This window comes from Carassius carassius, chromosome 10 (assembly GCF_963082965.1).
Source record: "Carassius carassius chromosome 10, fCarCar2.1, whole genome shotgun sequence".
NCBI classification, from domain to species: Eukaryota; Metazoa; Chordata; class Actinopteri; order Cypriniformes; family Cyprinidae; genus Carassius; species Carassius carassius.
In genome coordinates this window covers 8486596-8499122 of record NC_081764.1, presented here as the reverse complement: position 1 = coordinate 8499122, position 12527 = coordinate 8486596, and the positions used below count along the sequence as shown (strand labels likewise).

At 36.5% G+C, this 12527-nt stretch overlaps 1 protein-coding gene across 1 annotated transcript in view; it reads right to left on the bottom strand.

Moving 5' to 3' along the window:
- The window catches only part of LOC132151681 (testis-expressed protein 264-like), an 82775-nt gene that overhangs the window by 49753 nt on the left and 20495 nt on the right, over nucleotides 1-12527 (bottom strand). The window contains exon 2 of the mRNA XM_059559972.1: nucleotides 1437-1658. Within this exon, the coding sequence (XP_059415955.1) occupies nucleotides 1437-1658 (222 nt within the window). The remainder of the gene's footprint in view (nucleotides 1-1436; nucleotides 1659-12527) is intronic.

The window sequence follows — 12527 nt, the reverse complement described above, 5'->3', positions numbered from 1 at the left end:
CCAATACATGTAAAGCTTATTCAACAACATGTTCTCAATAACAACTAGGGCTGCAAAAAGTTTTCGAAATTCTGGAAACTTTCCAGGAATTTTTGGAATATTCCAGGGATTTTTGGAAAGTTTCCGGAAATTTTCCAACCCGTAGCAACCCTAATAATAACCAGATAGCCTTAAGAACAAACATGTTTCCAATAGCAACCAGATAGAACACAAGTGTCCAATACTCGAACAGAATCAATGCTGAACTGACTTCAACTGAACAACTAACTGTTCTTTTCTCTTAGGAGCTGCATCACAGCAGAAATGATTCCGTATGCACCATGATGGTTATTTCCGGTTTATCACTGCAAAGCTGCTTGAATCTGTGCTGTATACGGCTATATAAATAAAGGGGACTTGACTTGATAGGTTAAAGCATAGCATGTAGCAGCAACAAACATGTTACCAATAACAACAGATAATAACCCACATTGACAATATGATTGCATAAGCCTAGCAAAAACATTTACTGAAAATGAATAAATAAGCTTGAGCAACATGGATAGCCTTAGCAAGAATGTTGCCAATAACCTGGAAGCATTAAAAATGAACTTTGTTTAGCTTTGTGAAGACATTCGGAGATCAATGGAGAGTGAAACATAGCCAGCTGTGATGTGGATGCATGATCTCTTGATATCCTTCTTCATGTGGGGGGAGTGCAAATCCTATCTGAACTTGTTCTTGAGTCAGTCAAATTAGTATAACTCATGGACTCCATGTCAATAATGCAACGATGCAAGAAGCGATGTTAACTTGGTCACTTCCAAATCAGGCATTTAAATAGCTATATTGAGCAATGTGAAAGCTGTTGATGATACTGAAGGATCTTACATATGGATGCTATGATAGATGTTGTATCCCTATTGGTTGACATGGATCAGCTGAGAATTAGCGGATGCGAGCTTGACTGATGTGACCTGCCAAAACTAACGCTTCGCTTGATAACCAGCAAGCTCACACAAATTGAACTCATTAACAGCCCCTTTACCATCTCTTCATCCAGTTATCTGTCCAAACAGAAGTTGTTAAGGCCCTTTCCTCCCCATTTACACACGTTCCTCACAATACATTCCAAAAGCACCATAGAAATTACAATATATAAAGCAGAGCGCTGCACTCCAACCAATTTAAGTTCAGCCAAGGTATCGTATATTGTAATTTAGTGGTATATTATCAGCTGTGAGAATGGTTTGGAAATTGATAAACCCTGCACCTCAATAAGAGTCTGCAACACATACATTGGGATTTAATTTTACTGTAAACTATAAGTTGAGCCATGTTCTAAAAAAGGTGAAAAATCAAGAAATAAACATGCAGCATACATTAAACAAAACATTCCTGCAGTAGTTCTTTGTTAGTAATTATGAGTCAAATGTAAAAATAAGCATGATTGTTACCTTTATATACAGTTGCAGTTCAGGATAGACTCTGTAGGCACCACAGACGGGGGACAGAGTGCATCTGTTTGGAAACGAGGAAGTTACAGCACAGGTGACTTCTGGGAAGGAGATGACCTTGTAGCCGAATTTCTCGTACAGACGCTGAAGCTCTTCATCAGGTTTCTCTTCATTTTCACACAGTATGCTGCCCACTACATACCGACACTGATCTGCTTGAGTCTGAAACAAAAAGAGAGAGAGATTACGTCAGACTGTGCCTGCAAGGAAAAATTATTTTTCAGGTCAGATTACAAAGTCTACACACATTTCTGCAAAGTACTTCAAGGTTTTTTTGAACTGTTTTTTCTCAGCTATGGCCTATATTTGTGGTTTTAACAATTCCTCATAAGCCTACCCCAAAATGCCAGAGCGGTCTGTGTTTTGGTCAGATGGTTTCTTATTATGTTTTACAGTGCTATCTACAAGAAGCTTTAACCACCTTTGGTAACAACATAAAATGCCAAGAGTTTTAGACTCAATGTAGGACGGTTAAAGTCTTTAACCCCCTCACAATCACATATGCACTGGAACCAGCAATCAAATGATACATTAATGACAAAACAGTTAAGGCATTTATAAAGTTGACATCTCTAATTACTTATCTAGCATGTGCTCGCCCACTACGTTGGTGAATGATTCAATATGTTGCTAACATCCGTAATTTAGACTGCATGCAGCATGTCGGTATTGTCGAGCGACGATAAGATGATCTTCTCGAGAAGTTGACAGCAGTGACAGGAACCGACATCATGCTAAATGTATCAACATCCTTTTCATAAACCTCTTCTTTTCCTGTTTCCTGGTCTGTCATTCTTTTCCACCTCCATCCTTTGAATCTCTCCCCCTCTCTTTCTACCCTGCCATACTTTTCCCTTTGTGTTCATTTTGTCCCTTTTCCCAGAACGAAGAGCTTGTTTCTCCAACCAGGGACTAATGATGGTATTCAGAACTCTCTCCATCGCTGCTGTCCTACACAACTAGAAGGCCTACAAGTAAACTTCCCTTCACTTGTCGTTTGCCGGTTTATGTCAAATAATTTAACCATCCAATGTGGATGAAACAAGTAAATGCAGTACCAATTCAAATAATAAACACAAGCACTCTCAAACAGACCGACTAATATTCACACTGCCAATCAAAGATAACCGAGAAGACTTGGTCGCCAGACATCCACGAAAAGGAAGCAAATTCACAATCCGTGTTCCTGGCAGTCGCCCTAGATTTGCCAACAAACATCAATGGGCATGCTAAGGCCTTTTCTGAAGGCCTAATATTTTCTCGAGTTGTTGTGCTGGCCATGCAGATGCAGAGGAGAAGCAATACAGTGTGTTACGCATCTTTGCATTCCAAATTCACTGCGCTTCTCTACGATAGCACACTGAAATAGCCAGTCTAAAAATGGCTCTGCGGCCACACTTATAAACGGATCTTCTTAATTTCCCGAATTACTCAGAATACTAATGATTTGAGCTGGATGAAGTAGGAAACAGTCTCTGAATGCACGTTATGCCCTCGAGAATATAAGATGGCCACTAAAACACAGTACATTGCCATTTGCTTGGCTTTTTTCCTCAGTATTCCCTCCAGAGGCCTGCTGCAGGGAAAAGCAATTTTCAAAAGCAAATCTCTGCTCGGCTTTGCATAGCCCATCGTTTTTAGACAGATGAAGGCTCTGCAACAATAAAAGGTGGTAATTCTTTATTAGCAGACATGTAACAAGGATTTACTTCTATCATCTTTCCCAACCCTTATCCTCTCCCTTTGCCAATCCACCCAGGTCTAGGACTTCCGGGAATTCCCCCCAAGCCTCATTTGGCATTGCTCACGGGTAACACACAGTTTGTGGAGCATGCACTCCAGGGAGAGTGTCACTTTTTTTTTAAAGGGTTGGCAGAGAAATGGCAAAACCTCTCTGCATGCCGCAGAAGTCTCTAAGGTGCTCAGATCTGCATAATTGTAGAGAGTGAGGTGGCTCAGCCTTGGCTCAAGAGGCACCTCATGAAAATTCAACAGGCACCACATTAGCAGCACCACATCATTTAGACATTGATAAATAATTCACAGACGGTGAATCTTCAGACTTCGCTCCAAAATTAACACACTTGGAGATTACTGGAGCAAGTTTATATACATATACATATGTATATATGCATATACGCTGTATATACACACACACACACACACACACATATATATATATATATATATATATATATATACACACATATAGACTTTTTCATATATATATAAATTTTAAAATATATACATTATGTTATATATTAATTTTAATATAAAATTAATTGTACTCAAGGACAAGGTGTTGTATTTTAATTTTATTTTAATATATTAATAAATTGAAATAATATAATACATTATAAATAATAGTACAAATATAATAACATTATAAAATGCTATATTATACATATTTACATATACATATATAAAATAAATAAACTTTATTTTTCTTACCAACAAATTTGTAACAACTTCTTACAAAGTCTTATTGGTGCTAAACACAGACAAATTTCTCCGTGTCTTAGGGCTTCATGACGCTGATGCCAGCTGGATTTGAGGCTACCAAACCATATGAAAAGAAACAGATAGTGAGCTTAGCATGGCTGTCCTGGTTTGAACCATTAGCTAAGGTTTGTGAAGTAGACTTGTCATGGTGCTTCTCAGTATGTTTCATACAGAGAGCAAAATTCCACTTGGAGACCTCCGGTGGAATGTTCTAGAAACCATTAAGGTGTGTAATTACTAAAAAAGTTTACTTTAGAGATCAGGTCAGGACGTTATATGGCACAGAACAACTTTGTAGTCTGACTTTAAATTTAAAATATACCTCAGAGTCCTTCTCTCTATAAAAATTGTAAGGTTTGTTTCATACCACATGCATAAGCACCAAATAAGCAAAGCATCAACCTAAATGCAACAGCAAGCTCACATTGTGTTCCTGCACCATAAAAGAACTACAGAAGAACAAACGACTTCCACACAGTCTAAAAATGCAGAACTGCAAACTAAAATTTAGAATTAAATCCAAGGAAAAAGGTCAGAGGCTATGTATATATAACACTGGACATTAAAGTCCTGAATCAGCATCAGGGAGACCTCTGCTGACCACCTAGAGGAGCTGCAGGTATGCTATAATCAGAAAAGATAAGTCAAATGCAGTTGGTCTTTACAAATTTTAGGTTGGCTTAAAACTATTTATCAAGCTTTTGACTAACACACCAGCTTCACTGCTTACAGAAAATAGTGTCTCCAGATACAAGTACAAGCAAAACCAGGCTGTATGCAACATGGCGAGTGTAACACTATCCAGGTCAACAAGCAGCAACCACCACATTTAACATTAAGCTTACAGCTAGCCTGCATACATTAAAGAATAATAGCAATGACACACTAGTGGATGAGCCTAGAGCTAATGTTTTTCACGAGTTTGAAAAAAGGCTTATCAGAGGGGCTAGGCAAGGAGTTGCAATACACATGACATTTCTTAGACATGGGCATGAATTGCAAAAATGTGTTCCAGTTCCTGGATTCCAGCTGGTAAGTTCAGTTAATTTCTGTGAATCCATTTTCAGTTAGACAATTTTAAATTTTGATTCAACGATTCATTCTAATCATCACTCAAAATTGTTCATGCAAGTCCTAGAGTGTCATTTTATATTATATATTTATATGCTAAAACTGATAAGCACATATCAAATTTTTTAAATAATTTATAAATATTGCCGTGTATGATTAGGTATTGGTGCATAAATGAAAATTTAAATTTTAAGAGCATTTAGAGCACATAAATTAAGAAATGTATTGAATAAAATAAATACACACACACACACACACACACACACACACACACACACACACACACATTACCCTAATTCAAATTATACATTGATGTAAAGGTAATTAATTAAAGTAAATACATTATATGTATTACATGGACACTGTAAAACAAAGTGTTACTAATGAAAACCTCCTGAAAATAAAAGCGTGGCACCGGAGGATGAACTTACTAGAGGGTCACAGCACCATGAATATGCATAACCTACCATTTCCAGAAGATGATTAGCTGCCCTGAATGCTCCAAATGCTGAATAGCCTCCCATGCTGACTGAAATTGAAACTGACGGCGTATCATTTCCTCGGAACTGTAGGTGCTGTGTTGGGTAGTGAAAGTGAAAGTGAAAGTGACGTGACATTCAGCCAAGTATGGTGACCCATACTCAGAATTTGTGCTCTGCGTTTAACCCATCCAAAATGCACACACACAGAGCAGTGAACACACACACACACTGTGAGCACACACCCGGAGCAGTGGGCAGCCATTTATGCTGCGGCGCCCGGGGAGCAGTTGGGGGTTCGATGCCTTGCTCAAGGGCACCTAAGTCATGGTATTGAAGGTGGAGAGAGAACTGTACATGCACTCCCCCCACCCACAATTCCTGCCAGCCCGGGACTCAAACTCACAACCTTTCGATTGGGAGTCCGACTCTCTAACCATTAGGCCACGACTTCCCCAAAGGGAGGGGGGCAATCTGGACAAAATTAATGGGGCAGAAAATAGAGTATGCAAAAAAAGCCCAGTTTGGAAAGCCTGTGATAATTTTTGAGTTGTCATGGAAAAGGATCACAAGAGTTTCGGTATTTGTATTTAGCGGACAACCGGAAGAGTCTGCACTGCAATAGTCAAAATCATCAACCTGAAGCTTTAAGGAAAACCATTTACATTAATTTGATTCTTAATAATGCGTGCTTCAGATTAAGTTCTCAATTAAAGATGGTTAACATCAGATGAATGCTTCATACATAAATCAGAGAAGGAAACGCGAGGTCCACCTCACATGCTCTCAAATCCGGCTTCATTAGCTGACTGACACTGCTAAACTGAAGCGCCTGGAACCACAATGACCAGTTCACGCCATCAGTCTAATTCAAAAAGGCAGAGGAGGGCGACTGGCATTCAAAAGTCAAGCATGTAGGACATTTTGCTAGTAGCTGGACAAAACACTCATGACTGGTTCATTTCCTTTTGTCATGTGAACAGTAAGTTCAGCAGTTCAGATAAAGTGCTGAAAAGGTGAAGAAACCAGTAATATGAAGACTCAGCAGAGATATATCCTGAAAATGGCAATAAATGTTAGGAAATTCTACCTTTTAATGCCTTCTAAGATGAGGTCTTCTTAATCCCTAAACTTTAAACCAGTGCCTTGAGACAAAAAAAAAGTCATCCTGGAGAAAGCATTTCCCCCTTCTTTTCTACTCTTTCTTGTAAAATGCACTTATTCCCCTGCTCTGTTTTTTCAAATGGGTAGACATCTATAAACAAGACAAAAATAATGTACAAGAAAGCTGAACATGAGGGATCAGGTCAGAGCCCAACCTAGAAATGTGTCTCTCTATATCTAGCAGTAAACATAAATGAATTGGCATGTTTTGCATGAGGATGGCGAATCCAAAACTGCACATTTTCAACTTTGACTAGTTCAGTGGGTTGTCAAAATGACTAGATGGCCTAAGGAAACACTGTATAATTGGGCTGGTTTAGGGTAATGTTCTCCAAAGACCATTTACATTTCTTAGAGATACATACATTACTGTTCAAAATAAATTATTACTTTTATTCAGCAGCAGTTGCATTAAATTGTTAAAAGTTTTACATCAGTAAATTTCTATTTCAAATAAATGCTGGTTTTTTTCTATTTATAAACCTTCTGCTTATCAAAGATTTCTGAAACAAACCTGTCACTGTTTCCACAAAAAATTAATTAATACAAATTAAGTAACTCTTTTCAACACTGATAAACAAAAAAATGTTTCTTGAGCACCAAGTCAGTGCATTAGAATGAGTTCTTGAGAATCATGTGCCACTGAAGACTGGAGTAATGACTGCTGAAAATATACATTATTATATTAAGACAAGATACTTACTTTAAACTGTTATAATAATTCACAATATTTCTATTTTTACTGGATTTTTACTGGATTAATGCAGTGTTGGTGGGTATGAGAGACTTCTTTCAAAGCATTTTTATAAATATTACTGACCCCAAACTTTTGGTAAAGGTAGTGTACATGCAAAGTGCCGCTCTTCAGTAGAGTAATATATTTAAAAAAATAAATAGCCTAACTCTGATTCTTTATTCCACAAAACTACCATAGTCCTCAAAACCTGCAGGTTGTGCATAAAATGAGAACACTGCTCACAGCAAGTGATTTGAAGTTTGAAAATAATTGTCTTGAAATTGAGTGAAAGCTGCGTTTTGATGACTGTAGCAGCACTGCTTCAAAGGTGATGAACTGAAAGATGTTCAGAAACGATGCAACTGCTATGAGAGGGTTGCTGTAGGATGCTGCTGACAGTCTGGTGCATTAATGTCCTAACCAGATGTGATAAAAGTGAAAAAGCTCTTTTGTGTATATTTATATTTATTCTATATTTGTTAAATGTAATACTTTAGACAGACAGATTCGATGAGTTGGGTGTTTGACTGTGAATAATTCTTTGACCTACAAAACAGAACATATAGCAAAGAGAACAATAAAGACATGTCAGAGTGATTTCAGTTTAGACGATTAATGTATAAGGCAGAGTATAGGGACTTGATGTGCTGTGAAATAGCTGTAAAGGCTTCGCTGATTCGCTGATTTAATTAACTCTCGACAAACTAGGCCAGTTTTAAATGGCAGCTCTTTGCTTCTACCATTAACTTTCATGATTGATTCAGTGTTTGCGGAGGTTCTGCTGATTGTTCATCAAGCCCGTGTTCCACAGAAGTAACAACTGATTCACTTTGACTGCCGTATAAAACCTGAAAAGCATCCTCTCCAATCAGCCCTGAGTGTAGACACTTGAGCTGAATGAACTGCCTGAAGAGAATAAGCTCTTCCATTTATAAACAGTAATAAATAGGCTGGTTTCATGCTGGTACATCACAAGGCTGAATGGCATTAATGAAGGGTGACTGAATATAAAAATCATTTAGAGTTCAAACACAGTTGGAGCATAAAAGTTCAACCTTGTCTCATCTCTGAAGTTCATCCCTGACTCATAATACCCTGCATAAGTCACAAACCATCACTTGAGTCAGTGTTTCTGGTATAAGCTATGACCATCCACAGAAATGGGTCAGAATTAGGGTGGGAAACCAAATTAACAGTACATTTGTTGGTTTAACTGTTTCTGTTCTCATTCCCTAAATCAGATCATAACTGTGACTGCTAAAGTGCTAATACTTTCAAAACTTTTGCAATAAGTTTAATCTAAAACATGACCTATCATCAACAAGAAAATTAACAAAATTTACTCTCTCAATACTTGGAGTGGGATTCACAAGAAAACATGATATGTTTTTATTATTACAATACATAATTGGCATATGATGTTAATGTGATTTTAAACATTTTGTGATTTTTAAACACACTGTGTGAGTATTGCAAAAACATATTGCAATTATATTTTTGCAAATATTCCCAAAGCAGACAGATTGATCAACACAGAAAAAAACTTCACCAATATTGGTATGAAAAAGCAACTGATTTTATCATTCAGTTCCAAAAAGTTATTTGTATTTATTTGGAAACAGTGTATACTTTTATTTAGAAAGGATGCATTAATCTGATCCAAAGTGACAGTAAAAAGTTACAACTTTTAAATTGTTACAAAAAGTCCTATTTCAAAAAAAGTAGTTCTTTTGAATTGCGTTCATCAAAAAAATAAAATAAAATAGCAAATAAAACACTGTTAATAATAACAAATGTTTCTTGAGCACCAACCCAACATAGAACGATTTCTGAAGGATCATGTGACGCTCAAGATATTTAAACATAAATCAGTTATGTTTATAAATTGTAACAGTATTTCACAATATTACTCTCTTTCCTGTATTTTTCTTCAGATGAATGCGACATTGTTTATTTGAACCAATAGTTTTGCTATGTTTAGTGACGCTATACTGCTCATCATTGGAAATACTGCATGTACTGTAAATATAAACTGTGTTTATGTCTAGAATATGAACCACTAAGAAGTGTCATTTAAATGCTGAAGATGAATCACAGGTTTTCCATTGCAACTAATAAGCCAGTAGGTACAGTCATTCCCATTATTTTTGTAAAAAAGATCTACCTCACTAAAGTGTAAATTCCTCTATTTTACGCTGTCAAGCTCAAACACTTTGGCTCCGCTGGTAGCTGACCTTCTGAACAGACCATATCAACCCCTGCCTCCTGCGGGAGAGCTGAGCATGCTAATAAGTGCAGAGCATAATGCCAATTAAAATCGGACAGCGACCTCAGTGAGTGCTAACAACCGATCATAGTCAGATCTCAAGCTAATTGGCTTTAGGGGAGACAGTGGCTGGACACTAAAGGGTGAGAATGCCAATCGAAAACCCCAACCCATCTCAATACAAAGAAATAAACACGGCGAATCCCCTCGGATGTCACCCCTGCACTAAGCAGCTGGGAGAGCAGCCAGAGTACTGTAAAACAGCATCACTGTATGCAATGCAATGTAGCCAAGAACAAAATCACCTACATGAATGATACCAGAATAATAACACTCAAGGCATTCTACTATATAAAATGATCAGTTATATTCACATAACACGAGGCTTTTAAAATAAATGAATGTCACTGCATAACTACATATTAAAACCACAAAAGACATGCAAACAACTCAAACAAAACATTAATAAAAATTACAGTTATTGTAATAGTAAATTGCACTATTCAAAATGACAATTTACAATTGTACATTACACATCCGTTTTCTGAACTCATATAATTAAAGCTAAAAGTATCATTATTAGAATTACTGTTGTTGTTGTTGTTTTAATAATAGTAATTATCATTATTTTTATGATCTAAAAAGGGCAAACAATAACTATTATTACTATTATTATTGTTCTATTTCCTACTGCTACTACTACTAATTATAATTATTATAATGATTATTTAAAACAGTTGCAAAAGTGTTGCGTAAGTGTCCAAGTATACTGTATAGCCACTGTACTCATACATAATAAAATAATCCAATTATTATCAATATTATGTTGGTGTTGTAAATAATAATAATTATCTAAAAATGGGAAACAATAATTATTATTACTATTATTGTTGTTGTATTTAATACTTCTAATACTACTAATAATAATAATAGTAGTAGTAGTAGTAGTAGTAGTAGTAGTAATAATAAAATGATAACGAAAAAAAAAAAAGAAAACCTGCACATCCTTGAGATTCAACCTGTATGCTTGAACTGGACAATTTCCCCTGCAAGTTACTTTTTATCCTGCACCATGAGTGCCATCTAGTGGTTAGAGATCTACTGGCCTGATTACAAAAAAAATGCATTACCTGCTTTGACAATTTTCGTAGAAACACAAAGATCAGCTTAAGCCAACTAAGCTAATAGGTTTTTTTTTTTTTTTTTTTTACGCAGCACTGAGAGAACACCCTTTACTTTGCATTTCCTTTTTGGTTTATCAGTGCAAACATCCAAATAGTTCACCCCCGCCAAAAAATTACAATCCCATCATTACTTACTTCACATCACCACAACTTTTAAATCACATCTTTACTTTTTTCTTCAGAACACAGATAAAGTAGTTTGATTCCATTCCATTTTTTTTACCTACATTACTTACATTTTGTCCGAGTCACTTCACCTTATATGGTTTCAATAGGCCTTGTGTTGAATGTAGAAGTACGGAAGTTCTAAGCGGCCATGCTTTATAATTTTTTTCCTTTTTGTTTTCACGTTATAACGACTTAATTTTCTCATTATCTCGACATAACGAAAGTTGTTTTCTTGTTATAACGACTTAATTTTCTCTAATAAGTTACAAAACTGCGCCAGCAAGTGGCACTATAGACCTGAGTATAACTGATGGGGTGTTGTAGCTACACTGTCTACTTTACTGTACGCGGACCTTCCTCGTAATCGCTATAATTTGTGCCGTCTTGTTCATTACTGACTCATTTAATTAATTCATAAATGTTAAATACTTTAATCAACATGATTATTTTGTGTATTAAGTTCTTGCTAGATGCATGAGTTTCACCAATGCGTTCTGGGTCATAAAATAACTGCTTATCAAAACCAAGGTTGATGTCACTGTATTCTGTTTGCACCTATATCTTTATTTGTGCTTCTTTTAGGCACATGATTAGGTAGTTAATAAGCGGAAATGTTCTGTTTATCTACAGTAGGACAGGATTTAACGATGTAGGCTATTTGTGATGTGCTTTTTTTCCTTATTATTAATCTTTATTGTTAACCATATTGATGAGATCTGTGATGTATATGTAAAAGGCATAGGCTAATTTAATGTTGTAATCGTTTTTTTTCTGCACACACACACTGCACATGAACGATCTTTTCAAACAGAAGCTTGTAACGCACATGATATCTGCCACAGGATATAATGACTAATAAAAATTACAAATTATTAGGGGTGTAACGATTCACTCGTTTTCTTGATGCATCGATTACAAACCCTGTCGATTCATATGCATCGATCTTGAAACATGATTTTTGAATCGTGAATCACCGATCTTGGACAGTAATCGATTAAAAATGCTAAGAATCTAATGAATCGCGATTTCTATAGCGATTCAATGCTTTCAAAATGTATACACATTAAATTACTACACGCACGAATTAATGGAGACCTTGAAGAGTGTTCGTGAATCGTGCCTCTTATCTGTCCTTCACGCGCTCCACTGTTTACTGCCTGAGACTGTCACAGGATTGCGCTCGCGCTCCGTTCGTCTCTGACGCAGCTGACGTGTGATCTATAGGACTCGTGGCCAGTAATACTAAAGTGAAGTAGCTTTACTTTTCTGTAGTTTGTCAATGGCTCTCTGTATCTTACCGAGGGAGTTACCGGAGCCGTCGACAGCTGTGTTTATTGCATGGACGGAGCAGAAATGTAAGTGTCTAAATCATACGCACAGATCCATTGAATGATAAATGTTTTTAAACAATGCGGATGAACCGAATATACGAAGGAAACTTTTAAAATTAAACACAGCATT